Source organism: Cherax quadricarinatus, chromosome 44, assembly GCF_038502225.1.
Source record: "Cherax quadricarinatus isolate ZL_2023a chromosome 44, ASM3850222v1, whole genome shotgun sequence".
NCBI lineage: Eukaryota > Metazoa > Arthropoda > Malacostraca > Decapoda > Parastacidae > Cherax > Cherax quadricarinatus.
The window spans coordinates 15721049-15736630 of record NC_091335.1 but is presented as its reverse complement, the minus strand read 5'-3'; the positions used below and the strand labels follow the sequence as shown (position 1 = coordinate 15736630).

The 15582-nt window shown below is 40.0% G+C and overlaps 1 protein-coding gene across 1 annotated transcript in view; it reads right to left on the bottom strand.

Annotated features, from left to right (window-relative positions):
• Positions 1–15582, bottom strand: part of LOC128697360 (hemocytin) — a 444623-nt gene that overhangs the window by 368739 nt on the left and 60302 nt on the right. Inside the window, exons 19-25 of the mRNA XM_070093851.1 lie at positions 11773–11884; positions 10989–11159; positions 10420–10672; positions 9430–9571; positions 8870–9045; positions 5321–5501; positions 476–591 (exon numbers count right to left, since the gene is read on the bottom strand). Of these exons, the coding sequence (XP_069949952.1) occupies positions 476–591; positions 5321–5501; positions 8870–9045; positions 9430–9571; positions 10420–10672; positions 10989–11159; positions 11773–11884 (1151 nt within the window). The remainder of the gene's footprint in view (positions 1–475; positions 592–5320; positions 5502–8869; positions 9046–9429; positions 9572–10419; positions 10673–10988; positions 11160–11772; positions 11885–15582) is intronic.

The window sequence follows — 15582 nt, the reverse complement described above, 5'->3', positions numbered from 1 at the left end:
CCTTTCTAATACCCGCGCTCTCACAGCCCACCTCTAACATAACGCAAGACCTCTGTGTTGTAATACCATAATTTGTGACTTTCTTAAGAGCCGTATATAAAGCTCTAGCTGTGGGTCATCAGATGACTAAGACCAAAGTCAGGAAACACTTGTCCTGTTTCCTGACAAACCTTGCCTAACGTTATATCGCATCAAATTCCATCTGTATTATAATACGATCAAACGCAATATGTAATCATTTCGTACGCATAACTATTGTATTTATATGGCTCTTTGGAATTGTTTTTTTTTCACTTGAGACACAATTAGAAGCAGCAAAAGGAAGACTACAATTATTGTTGAAAAAGCTGCAGATGAACTATAAGGTAGGTGGAACTGATCGTCTGGGGTCTACTTGTATAATGTATTTTACACAGCTCACTTAAACCTTAACTGTAGGTTGTAGTATAAAGGTGTAGTAGGAGTGTTGACTCACTTGCTGGGTGCTGGTTTACTACGTGAGAACTCGATCATCTCCTGGTCATCCCCGTGGCCAACCCGCAGAGTAATAGACTTGGTACACGTCACTCCATCAGTACCACATGGCACATTCTGAACAAAAAAAATATACTGAAGGTTAAAATTTAAAACTTATGTACTAAATGATCAGTATTTGTTAAAATACAATGAAGACTAATGAAGACTGTAGTAATTCTATTTTGTATACAAACAGTAAAATAATTCATTAACAGAGGCATATAAGTTTAAGTATTAAATTAAGACATAGTTTAATTAGCCAATACCAATAAACTAGGCATAAACACACGTATATCACACTTGGGAACATTTTTCAACGTTATTAAATACCGTAAATGTCCTACATCAAATACCAAAATATAGATTTTCTAGAATTACCTGGAGAGAGTTCCGGGGTCAACGCCCCCGCGGCCCGGTCTGTGACCAGGCCTCCTGGTGGATCAGAGCCTGATCAACCAGGCTGTTACTGCTGGCTGCACGCAAACCAACGTACGAGCCACAGCCCGGCTGGTCAGGAACCGACTTTAGGTGCTTGTCCAGTGCCAGCTTGAAGACTGCCAGGGGTCTATTGGTAATCCCCCTTATGTATGCTGGGAGGCAGTTGAACAGTCTCGGGCCCCTGACACTTATTGTATGGTCTCTTAACGTGCTAGTGACACCCCTGCTTTTCATTGGGGGGATGTTGCATCGTCTGCCAAGTCTTTTGCTTTCGTAGTGAGTGATTTTCGTGTGCAAGTTTGGTACTAGTCCCTCTAGGATTTTCCAGGTGTATATAATCATGTATCTCTCCCGCCTGCGTTCCAGGGAATACAGGTTCAGGAACCTCAAGCGCTCCCAGTAATTGAGGTGTTTTATCTCCGTTATGCGCGCCGTGAAGGTTCTCTGTACATTTTCTAGGTCAGCAATTTCACCTGCCTTGAAAGGTGCTGTTAGTGTGCAGCAATATTCCAGCCTAGATAGAACAAGTGACCTGAAGAGTGTCATCATGGGCTTGGCCTCCCTAGTTTTGAAGGTTCTCATTATCCATCCTGTCATTTTTCTAGCAGATGCGATTGATACAATGTTATGGTCCTTGAAGGTGAGATCCTCCGACATGATCACTCCCAGGTCTTTGACGTTGGTGTTTCGCTCTATTTTGTGGCCAGAATTTGTTTTGTACTCTGATGAAGATTTAATTTCCTCATGTTTACCATATCTGAGTAATTGAAATTTCTCATCGTTGAACTTCATATTGTTTTCTGCAGCCCACTGAAAGATTTGGTTGATGTCCGCCTGGAGCCTTGCAGTGTCTGCAATGGAAGACACTGTCATGCAGATTCGGGTGTCATCTGCAAAGGAAGACACGGTGCTGTGGCTGACATCCTTGTCTATGTCGGATATGAGGATGAGGAACAAGATGGGAGCGAGTACTGTGCCTTGTGGAACAGAGCTTTTCACCGTAGCTGCCTCGGACTTTACTCTGTTGACTACTACTCTCTGTGTTCTGTTAGTGAGGAAATTATAGATCCATCGACCGACTTTTCCTGTTATTCCTTTAGCACGCATTTTGTGCGCTATTACGCCATGGTCACACTTGTCGAAGGCTTTTGCAAAGTCTGTATATATTACATCTGCATTCTTTTTGTCTTCTAGTGCATCTAGGACCTTGTCGTAGTGATCCAATAGTTGAGACAGACAGGAGCGACCTGTTCTAAACCCATGTTGCCCTGGGTTGTGTAACTGATGGGTTTCTAGATGGGTGGTGATCTTGCTTCTTAGGACCCTTTCAAAGATTTTTATGATATGGGATGTTAGTGCTATTGGTCTGTAGTTCTTTGCTGTTGCTTTACTGCCCCCTTTGTGGAGTGGGGCTATGTCTGTTGTTTTTAGTAACTGTGGGACGACCCCCGTGTCCATGCTCCCTCTCCATAGGATGGAAAAGGCTTGTGATAGGGGCTTCTTGCAGTTCTTGATGAACACGGAGTTCCATGAGTCTGGCCCTGGGGCAGAGTGCATGGGCATGTCATTTATCGCCTGTTCGAAGTCATTTGGCGTCAGGATAACATCGGATAGGCTTGTGTTAATCAAATTCTGTAGCTCTCCCACAAAAAATTCATTTTGATATTCGACTCTCAGTCTGGTTAGCGGCTTGCTAAAAACTGAGTCATATTGGGACTTGAATAGCTCACTCATTTCCTTGCTGTCATCTGTGTAGGACCCATCTTGTTTAAGTAGGGGCCCAATACTGGACGTTGTTCTCGACTTTGATTTGGCATAGGAGAAGAAATACTTTGGGTTTCTTTCGATTTCATTTATGGCTTTTAGTTCTTCCCGCGATTCCTGACTCCTATAAGATTCCTTTAGCTTAAGTTCGATGCTTGCTATTTCTCTGACCAGTGTCTCCCTACGCATTTCAGATATATTGACCTCTTTTAGCCGCTCTGTTATTCTTTTCCGTCGCCTGTAAAGGGAGCGCCTGTCTCTTTCTATTTTACATCTACTCCTCCTTTTTCTTAGAGGAATAAGCCTTGTGCATACATCGAGTGCCACCAAGTTAATCTGTTCTAGGCATAAGTTGGGGTCTGTGTTGCTTAGTATATCTTCCCAGCTTATATCGGTTAGGACTTGGTTTACTTGGTCCCACTTTGTTTTTGTTATTGAAGTTGAATTTGGTAAATTTGGTGAATCCCTCGTGACTAGTCTCATTATGTCGGTCTGGGGCTCCACGCATACATGTCTGAACCTCAATTATGTTGTGATCTGAGTATATTGTTTTTGATATGGTGACATTTCTTATCAGATCATCATTGTTAGTGAAGATGAGGTCTAGTGTATTCTCCAGTCTAGTAGGCTCTATTATTTGCTGGTTTAAATTGAATTTTGTGCAGAGATTTAAAAGCTCGTGTGAGTGTGAGTTTTCATCAGAGCTGCCTCCTGGTGTTATTACTGCAACAATATTATTTGCTATATTCCTCCATTTTAGGTGCCTTAAGTTGAAATCCCCCAGGAGCAAGATGTTGGGTGCAGGAGCTGGAAGATTTTCCAGACAATGGTCAATTTTTAACAGCTGTTCCTGGAATTGCTGGGATGTTGCATCCGGAGGCTTGTAGACTACCACAATGACTAGGTTTTGGTTCTCGACCTTCACTGCTAAAACTTCCACTACATCATTTGAGGCATTAAGCAGTTCTGTGCAAACAAGTGACTCTGCAATGTACCGGCCACCCCCCCCCCCCCTTTTTATTGCCTGTTCACTCTGTCACATCTGTATAGGTTGTAACCTGGGATCCATATTTTGTTGTCCAAGTGATCCTTTATGTGGGTCTCAGTGAAAGCCGCGAACATTGCCTTTGCCTCTGCAAGCAGTCCACGGATGAAAGGTATTTTGTTGTTTGTTGCTGGCTTTAGACCCTGTATATTTGCAAAGAAGAATGTCATCGGACTGGTGGTATTGTTGGTACTGGGGGGGATTTTTTTTTCCGGCATTAGTATCTGTATCTGTTGGTTTGGAGTGGAGGCCATCGACTGTGGTTCCACTCCAGGAATGACTGGATTTGGTGTGCGATTTCTGCCATTTCCTGCCAGTTTTTTTTCCTTCCTGGCACTAAAAAACCTCTCCCTCTTGAGTGGCTGTGGCTACCCAGGTTTTCCCATGGCCTGGATGTTTTGTATCTTTTCGTCCCATTCTACAGAATTCATTACCTTTGTAACTTGTGAGCTCATTACCTTTGTACCTAGTTCAGCTATCAAAACTTTGGGGGCCCAGTCCCTGGACCCATTACGTACCTCTGTAATCTGTAAATACCTTTGTAACTTGTCATGATTGTGACCAGACTTACCTGGAGTTCATTACCTTTGTAAATTGTGAGTTCATTACCTTTGTAAATTGTGAGTTCATTACCTTTGTAAACTGTGAGTTCATTACCTCTGTAACTTGCTCAGCTATCAAAACTTTGGAGTCCAGTCCCTGGACCAATTATGTACCTCTGTAATCTTTTGACTACCGCCCACAGGATGGGTATGGGGTGCATAATAAACATATTAAACTAACTAAACTAACTTTAGATGGTGTGCCTGGCAATTTAAGTTATAGCACAGTCTTTCCTGTACTGAAGAGGTACACATTTCAGGGTGAAAAAGCTTACAGGAATTGAGTTTGCATTTTCCTGTTGTCATATGGGCAAGGCATTTTCTAGGGTGGTCATAGTTGCACGTCCCGTCTGTTTTTCCAGATTTCCCATGTCTGCAGATACCAAGTGCATAGTATGTGCACAGGCTTGGTTAGGTAAATTGAGCTATTTTATATTACGTAAATTAAAGCAGGGTTAAATTGTTTATTAAGTTTTATCTGAAAGTTAGAAACTGGTATCATCATCGTTAATGCCAAGGAAATATCCGGCTTTAATTATGCGAAGAATCTATCAATGACTTGTTAAGAGCTTCTTAAAATGGTGTCAGTGATTAAATTGTTAAGTCATTTAAATAAAATGTATAACTTAATTATTTGCGTGGGAAGGAAGGAGGGGAGTGAACCCTTCTGTGTGAGCTCTGTTGTTCTGTGGGAGTGAACCCTTCTGTGTGAGCTCTGTTGTTCTGTGGGAGTGAACCCTTCTGTGTGAGCTCTGTTGTTCTGTGGGAGTGAACCCTTCTGTGTGAGCTCTGCTGTTCTACGGAAGTGAACCCTGTTGTGTGAGCTCTGCTGTTCAGTGGTAGTAAACCCTGCTGTGTGAACTCGAGTTAAGTGCTTCATCACAGACTATAATACTCAGGTGTGCCCCAGTGTTCCATTAGTATTCTAACATTTGACAAGTGTTTCCATACTCACCTGTACAGTGATGTCAAAGGTTCCTATGTCGGTGTTCTTGCTCTTGGCCAGAAGGTAGTCACACACTCCCTGGAACTCGTAGAGGCGTCCGTCGAAGGTCTTGTAGTGAGAGTCTCCCCAAGCTGAACATACCCCGGGACACAGGCGGTCTGTGCACACCCACTGTCCACCTCCACATGTACTGCCATCCAAGTAACACAAGAGTTAATATATCATCTAAGAGCACAACATAACGGAAATTATAAATGCTCTAATATTATTAATTTTACATCAATGACGAAATGTGAAACAAATACTGGTCAAAGGTAAAATTTACAGTGGTGGACCTAGATTTTTGGGGCCCTGAAGCTTGAATTGTTATGGGGGCCCCTTAGCATACAGCAGACCCAAAAATTTTAAGCAATGTGGACTAAAGTGGCTTCTGGGGCCCCTCCGGGATTAGGAGCCCTGAAGCTTTAAGCATCATTAGTTTCGTAGTAGATCCGCACCTGTGTACAAATGAACCCACGTTTACCTGGAGTATTTACCTGAAGAGAGTTCCGGGGGTCAACGCGACGACAATAAACAAATTAAAAATAAGTGCACATAACATATATAAAAAGGTGAACACAAATAACATTATTTCTTCTACTACTACTGCTACATTCATGGGGGGGGGCGCTAAACCCGTAGGGGTCATGAAGCGCTTGAAAGAATGGAAGGTATTCAGAATCAATTCAAGGAACTGGAGCACTGATACAATTCCTTAGATCGAGAGCCCCTCACCAGTAATCAAGGAACTTATCTCGATGGGACATATAATTATGTTCACATAAATGAAACACTTGTTGGGTCAGCGCAACCAGAAACTTTCCAATTTGTACGGTTATCACCAGTGCGAGAATGTTGCTTATCAGGTGTTATCACCAGTACAAGAATGTTGCTTATCAGGTGTTATCACCAGTACAAGAATGTTGCTTATCAGGTGTTATCACCAGTACAAGAATGTTGCTTATCAGGTGTTATCACCAGTACAAGAATGTTGCTTATCAGGTGTTATCACCAGTGCGAGAATGTTGCTTATCAGGTGTTATCACCAGTGCGAGAATGTTGCTTATCAGGTGTTATCACCAGTACAAGAATGTTGCTTATCAGGTGTTATCACCAGTACAAGAATGTTGCTTATCAGGTGTTATCACCAGTACAAGAATGTTGCTTATCAGGTGTTATCACCAGTACAAGAATGTTGCTTATCAGGTGTTATCACCAGTACAAGAATGTTGCTTATCAGGTGTTATCACCAGTACAAGAATGTTGCTTATCAGGTGTTATCACCAGTACAAGAATGTTGCTTATCAGGTGTTATCACCAGTACAAGAATGTTGCTTATCAGGTGTTATCACCAGTACAAGAATGTTGCTTATCAGGTGTTATCACCAGTGCGAGAATGTTGCTTATCAGGTGTTATCACCAGTGCAAGAATGTTGCTTATCAGGTGTTATCACCAGTGCGAGAATGTTGCTTATCAGGTGTTATCACCAGTGCGAGAATGTTGCTTATCAGGTGTTATCACCAGTGCAAGAATGTTGCTTATCAGGTGTTATCACCAGTGCGAGAATGTTGCTTATCAGGTGTTATCACCAGTGCGAGAATGTTGCTTATCAGGTGTTATCACTTATCAGGTGTTATACAAGAATGTTGCTTATCAGGTGTTATCACCAGTACAAGAATGTTGCTTATCAGGTGTTATCACCAGTGCGAGAATGTTGCTTATCAGGTGTTATCACCAGTACAAGAATGTTGCTTATCAGGTGTTATCACCAGTACAAGAATGTTGCTTATCAGGTGTTATCACCAGTACAAGAATGTTGCTTATCAGGTGTTATCACCAGTGCGAGAATGTTGCTTATCAGGTGTTATCACCAGTACAAGAATGTTGCTTATCAGGTGTTATCACCAGTGCGAGAATGTTGCTTATCAGGTGTTATCACCAGTACAAGAATGTTGCTTATCAGGTGTTATCACCAGTGCGAGAATGTTGCTTATCAGGTGTTATCACCAGTGCCAGAATTTTGCTTATCAGGTGTTATCACCAGTGCCAGAATGTTGCTTATCAGGAGTTATCACCAGTGCCAGAATGTTGCTTATCAGGTGTTATCACCAGTGCCAGAATGTTGCTTATCAGGTGTTATCACCAGTGCCAGAATTTTGCTTATCAGGTGTTATCACCAGTGCCAGAATGTTGCTTATCAGGTGTTATCACCAGTGCCAGAATGTTGCTTATCAGGTGTTATCACCAGTACAAGAATGTTGCTTATCAGGAGTTATCACCAGTGCGAGAATGTTGCTTATCAGGAGTTATCACCAGTGCGAGAATGTTGCATATCAGGTGTTATCACCAGTGCCAGAATGTTACTTATCAGGTGTTATCACCAGTGCCAGAATGTTGCTTATCAGGTGTTATCACCAGTGCGAGAATGTTGCTTATCAGGTGTTATCACCAGTACAAGAATGTTGCTTATCAGGAGTTATCACCAGTGCGAGAATGTTGCTTATCAGGTATTATCACCAGTGCGAGAATGTTGCTTATCAGGTATTATCACCAGTGCCAGAATGTTGCTTATCAGGTGTTATCACCAATGCCAGAATGTTGCTTATCAGGTGTTATCACTAGTGCCAGAATGTTGCTTATCAGGTGTTATCACCAGTGCCAGAATGTTACTTATCAGGTGTTATCACCAGTGCCCGAATGTTGCTTATCAGGTATTATCACCAGTGCCAGAATGTTGCTTATCAGGTGTTATCACAAGTGCGAGAATGTTGCTTATCAGGTGTTATCACCAGTGTCAGAATTTTGCTTATCAGGTGTTATCACCAGTGCGAGAATGTTGCTTATCAGGTGTTATCACCAGTGCCAGAATGTTGCTTATCAGGTGTTATCACCAGTGCGAGAATGTTGCTTATCAGGTGTTATCACCAGTGCGATAATGTTGCTTATCAGGTGTTATCACCAGTGCGAGAATGTTGCTTATCAGGTGTTATCACCAGCGCGAGAATGTTGCTTATCAGGTGTTATCATCAGTACTAGAATGTTGCTTATCAGGTGATATCACCAGTACGAGAATGTTGCTCATCAGGAGTTATCACCAGTACGAGAATGTTGTTTACCAGGTGCTATAACCAGTGCGAGAATGGTAATACTTACCAGGTGTTATCACTAGTGCGAGAATGGTAATACTTGCCAGGTGTTATCACTAGTGCAAGAATGGTAATACTTACCAGGTGTTATCATCAGTGCGAGAATGGTATTGCTTACCAGGTGTTATCATGTGTGAGAATGATATTGCTCACCAGGTGTTATCACTAGTACGAGAATGGTAATACCTACCAGGTGTTATCACCAGTGCGAGAATGGCAATACCTACCAGGTGTTATCACCAGTGCGAGAATGGTATTGCTTACCAGGTGTTATCAGTGTGAGAATGGTAATACTTACCAGGTGTTATCACTAGTGCGAGAATGGTAATACCTACCAGGTGTTATCACTAGTGCGAGAATGGTAATACCTACCAGGTGTTGCAGTCCTCAGTGATGGAGTCTCCATCTTGGTAGGAGCGGCCGCCGTGGTGACAAGGACACTCAGTGCGAAGGATACAGGAGCCTCTCTTGCCATCACGTACATAACCTTCTGGGCACCCACAACCAGGCACGCACTCCTCCATCGTAGCAACACGCAAATGCATTGTCTGCAGTGACACACATTGACGTTAATAAGTAGAATGACCTGAACAATATCAGTGGACACACGTATGTGCATTGTCTGCAACGACAAACACTGATGTAAACGTGGAATAACCTGAACAGTAGCAACGGGAGTAGACTCAATAAACGGACTTTCAAATTATTATTATTATAATCAAGGGGGAAGCGCTAAACCCAGAGGATTATACAGCACGGACTTTCAAAGAGGTATGCACTGATGCTGGCGAAGCCTCTTCGTCCAAGAAATCTGAATTACCCTCCCTTTCCTCGAATCAAAACTGATTACCTCCCATTTCCCAGAAGCCGTACGATCTTTACGTGCTTTGCGTCTCTCCACGAATATAGCAATAATCGACCGAATAGTTTACCTGACAGGTAAGTTCCTCCTGTGGAAGACAGTCGCTGTACACTTCACCAGCTCCATCATTGCAGAGAACTGGAGGACCTGTAGCAATCAACCCACTGTCTGTAGGTTCTTCCACACAGTTCCAAACAGCACTGGAGCACGTGCTGTAAATATATATATATATATATATATATATATATATATATATATATATATATATATATATATATATATATATATTATCATACATCAGTATATAATTAAATTATAGAAAAAATATTATTCAAGATAAATAAAGGGTATCATGGATATGAAGACGATAGAGCAAGCCTATGTTTTGTTCATAATAATGTGAAACGGTGCTCTAATGAAAGCTAAATATACTGAGTATACTGTACCTGGCTGGGCTTTGAAACGAGCTGAGATAGGATAACAGCTTAATTAAACAATTCTCTCAATCAGAAACACATATAAAACTATATATTCATATTCTCATTATCTCAAGCCTATGAAAAAGTATTTTCTTATTCTCATTATCTGTAATCCTCACAACTGTTCAATATGATGAATGTGTTACAAAGTGTGTTAATATGTTACGGAATCTGCATTTCCTGTAATCCTTACAACAATTAAATATGTTAAATAATGTGTTAATATGCTTGTTTATCCTCACTGTAATTCCCAAATTTATTGTTTATGACCCCTTAGCGACCGTATATACAGGCAAACAATTAGTTATTGCCCTTTTAATCTTGTTAGGTTTAAGTTTGCCCAAAATGCCCCGGCATGATAGTGGCTTTCTTTGTACTTAACAAATAAAATTTTTAATTAAATTTTTTAACCTTTGAAAAAAAAAAAAAAAAAATAAAATCTTTATCTTTTACATAAAAATGGGCTTTCTGCATGAACACCTAAATTTCACCCATCTTTATACATTGTATCATGCTGAAATAAATTAATAATATTATTATGATTATTATTATTTTTATTATTACAGTAGTATAGAACTGACCAGAGTAGATACTCTCCATCTTCCTGGGGCTGCAACATCTTGTGTCCTGCTGGGAAGTCCTTATCTTTGTAAACACAGGGGCACTGAGTGATGGGAACGCAAGAGCCAGCATCATTCAGAGAATATCCTGGCGCACAGTTACAACCTTCAACACACTTGCTGGTGCACTTTGTGTTAGTGGCTAGGTCAAAGCAGGTGTGAGCACAACTGTTTCCACACACTTGGTACTTCTGGCCATGTGAGCAGTATATTTCTGCAATGGGAATTACAAGGAAAATTATAGGCAACCCCTCATCCCTTAAGCCTAGTCTCCTCTACCCCAATTTTGTAGTTAAATAAGTAACTCAGGTACAATTATACAATCGTAAGATGATTACAAATGTTGCACAATATTTGTGTGTAGATTACCTAGGATAACCCAAAACAAGTCAGACAAAGTGACTTATTTCCACTGAGGGTCCTTGGTAAAAAATCAATATACGCGTAAGAATTTCAAATTAAAACAAATCAAACAGGGCGTTTCTAAGATATTTGAAAGGGGAAACTATTTTTAAAAAATGCTGACATACCACATTCGCGAACATCAGCGCGCCAGTCAATGATTGTGCCTCTCCTGGCACATTCCTTGCCAAAAGCTGCCATCAGAGGGCAGAAACAATCGTCCATCTTTTTGTCACAGGAACACAGGTCGTACAAGCAGTCACGGTAGTAAGGTTCAGGATCAACCGTCAGGTGGCACTCTGTAATTCATTACTAATATTACGCACATAAAAGACCTGCAGCTCAGTAATAGTGGACTTTAAAGGCGGGGCCTTGAAGGGTTCTTCATCCAACGAACTGGAGCTTACCTCCCTTTCATTGGATCAAATCAAATTACCTCTCATTTCCTCGCTGTATGAGCCCCACGGGTTTAGCTCTTCCCCATGAACTAATAATAATAATAATTAGTGTTTGATTCACAACAGATTGGTAAATAGTTGCATTACCTAAATTTTCGGTAGGTACATTAAGTTAAATTTTTATGTTAGTTATAATTTTAGTGCTAGATAAATTACTGACATATACAAACTTTGCACAATTATACTTTATTATTTTCCTTGGAAGGATGAGAGTAAGACACATGTGCAACATCTGGGTATCTTTATTGTAGACGATACCCAGATGTTGCACATGTGTCTTACTCTCATCTTGTCGGTATTATATACCATTCGTACACTCCTTGGAAGGATGTTACGAATACGCTAACACAAAAAGGTTGAATTAGAAATTTATTCATAATGTAAAATGCAAAAGTTATGGAAGTAATGAAACAGCCTAGGCTCTATAACATGATATGTCAGGTGGTATTCTTACCAGCAAATATGTCTGATTTGAGCTTCTGACAATATTCCTGGGCTGCCGCCTTATTCTGTATATGTCTATCACAGGGTCGCTGGTCATCACTCATCACTTGGTCTGAGCAAGTCTGTCAAGGCACAACACAAGGGTATTTTTTCTGCAGTTTGTAAACTTGCACTAGGATCTATTATCAATACAAAGGGAAATATGTTTTATTCACTAAGAAATGTTGTGTGTGTGTGTGTGTGTGTGTGTGTGTACTCACCTAATTGGTTGCAGGGGTCGATTCATAGCTCCCGGCCCAGCCTCTTCACTGGTCGCTACTAGGTCCACTCCCTGCTCCATGAGAATTTTCATACCTCTTCTTAAAGCTATCTACGGTTCCTGTCTCCACTACATAACTTTCCAGATTGTTCCACTTCATGACAACTCTGTGACTGAAGAAATACTTCTTAACATCCCTGTGACTCATCTGGGTCTTCAGCTTCCAATTGTGACCCCGTGTTGCTGTGTCCTATCTCTGGAGCATGATGTCTCTGTCCACCTTGTCAAACCCTCTCAGAATTTTATATGTCGTTATCATGTACCTCTCTCCCCAACCCTTCTGTCCTCGTGTCGTCAGGTGTGTGTACTCACCTATTTGTGGTTGCAGGGGTTAAGTCATAGCTCCTGGGTATGTGTGTATATATATATATATATATATATATATATATATATATATATATATATATATATATATATATACACATATATACATATATAAATATATATATATATATATATGTCGTGCCGAATAGGCAGAACTTGCGATCTTGGCTTAAATAGCAACGATCATCTTGCCATATAGGACAAGTGAAAATTTGTGTATGCAATAATTTCGCCAAAATCATTCTGAACCTAACGAAAAAAGTATATTTGATTGTGTTTGTTTAGTAATAAATTACGGAAAACGAATTTAAAATATATTTAGTTGGGTTAGGCTAAAATAAATTATTGTTGTTATAATAAGGTTAGGTATGTTTTCTAAGATTCTTTTGGTGCAAAATTATAAATTTTTACATTAACATTAATGAAAAAAATATATCTTTAAACTTATAAGAGAAAATTTCAGAAAGGACTTAATTTTAAATGAGTTCTTGCTAATTGACCAGTTTTACATATTCGGCACGACATATATATATATATATATATATATATATATATATATATATATATATATATATATATATATATATATATATATATATATATAGGTAGTAGGTTGGTAGACAGCAACCGCCCAGGGAGGTACTACCATCCTACCAAATGAGTGTAAAACGAAAGCCTGTAATTGTTTTACATGATGGTAGGATTGCTGGTGTCCTTTTTTCTGTCTCATAAACATGCAAGATTTCAGGTACGTCTTGCTACTTCTGCTTACACTTAGGTCACACTACACATGTACAAGCATATAGTATATACACACACCCCTCTGGGTTTTCTGCTATTTTCTTTCTAGTTCTTGTTCTTGTTTATTTCCTCTTATCTCCATGGGGGAAGTGGAACAGAATTCTTCCTCCGTAAGCCATGCGTGTTGTAAGAGGCGACTAAAATGCCGGGAGCAAGGGCCTAGTAATCCCTTCTCCTGTATAAATTGCTAAATTTAAAAAGAGAAACTTTTGTTTTTCTTTTTGGGCCACCCTGCCTCGGTGGGATACGGCCGGTTTGTTGAAAGATATATATATATATATATATATTATATAATATATATATATATATATATATATATATATATATATATATATATATATATATATATATATATATATATATATATATATATATATATACTCGCCTAATTGTGGTTGCAGGGGTCGAGACTCAGCTCCTGGCCCCGCCTGTTCACTGATCGCTACTAGGTCCTCTCTCTCCCTGCTCCATGAGTTTTATCATACCTCGTGTTAAAGCTATGTATGGTTCCTGCCTCCACTACGTCATCTGCTAGATTATTCCACTTCCTGACAACTCTATGACTGAGAAATGCTTCCAAATATCCCTTTGACTCATCTGAGTCTTCAACTTCCAATTGAGACCCCTCGTTTCTGTGTCCCCTCTCTAGAACATCCTGTCTCTGTCCACCTTATCTATACCATGCAGTATTTTGTATGTCGTTATCATGTGTGTGTGTGTGTGTTTGGTGTTCTGTTGTCGTACATGCGTAATTCCTTTTCTCGTTATTGTTGTATACTAGGCAAAGTTGATTTTAATTGGAGACAGAATAAAAATGATGGAAAACATTATACCGGATGATTATATATATATATATATATATATATATATATATATATATATATATATATATATATATATATATATATATAATATATATATAATATATATATATATATAATTTTTTTTTTTTCAACAAGTCGGCCATTTCCCACCGAGGCAGGGTGACCCAAAAAAAAAGAAAGAAAATCCCCAAAAAGAAAATACTTTCATCATCATTCAACACTTTCACCACACTCACACATTATCACTGCTTTTGCAGAGGTGCCCAGAATACAACAGTTTAGAAGCATACACATATAAAGATACACAACATATCCCTCCAAACTGCCAATATCCCAAACCCCTCCTTTAAAGTGCAGGCATTGTACTTCCCATTTCCAGGACTCAAGTCCGACTATATGAAAATAACCGGTTTCCCTGAATCCCTTCACTAAATATTACCCTGCTCACACTCCAACAGATCGTCAGGTCCCAAGTACCATTCGTCTCCATTCACTCCTATCTAACACGCTCACGCACGCTTGCTGGAAGTCCAAGCCCCTTGCCCACAAAACCTCCTTTACCCCCTCTCTCCAACCCTTTCGAGGACGACCCCTACCCCGCCTTCCTTTCCCTATAGATTTATATGCTTTCCATGTCATTCTACTTTGATCCATTCTCTCTAAATGACCAAACCACCTCAACAACCCCTCTTCTGCCCTCTGACTAATACTTTTATTAACTCCACACCTTCTCCTAATTTCCACACTCCGAATTTTCTGCATAATATTTACACCACACATTGCCCTTAAACAGGACATCTCCACTGCCTCCAACCGTCTCCTCGCTGCAGCATTTACCACCCAAGCTTCACACCCATATAAGAGTGTTGGTACTACTATACTTTCATACATTCCCTTCTTTGCCTCCATAGATAACGTTTTTTGACTCCACATATACCTCAACGCACCACTCACCTTTTTTCCCTCATCAATTCTATGATTAACCTCATCCTTCATAAATCCATCCGCCGACACGTCAACTCCCAAGTATCTGAAAACATTCACTTCTTCCATACTCCTCCTCCCCAATTTGATATCCAATTTTTCTTTATCTAAATCATTTGACACCCTCATCACCTTACTCTTTTCTATGTTCACTTTCAACTTTCTACCTTTACACACATTCCCAAACTCATCCACTAACCTTTGCAATTTTTCTTTAGAATCTCCCATAAGCACAGTATCATCAGCAAAAAGTAACTGTGTCAATTCCCATTTTGAATTTGATTCCCCATAATTTAATCCCACCCCTCTCCCGAACACCCTAGCATTTACTTCCTTTACAACCCCATCTATAAATATATTAAACAACCATGGTGACATTACACATCCTTGTCTAAGACCTACTTTTACCGGGAAGTAGTCTCCCTCTCTTCTACACACCCTAACCTGAGCCTCACTATCCTCATAAAAACTCTTTACAGCATTTAATAACTTACCACCTATTCCATATACTTGCAACATCTGCCACATTGCTCCTCTATCCACTCTATCATATGCCTTTTCTAAATCC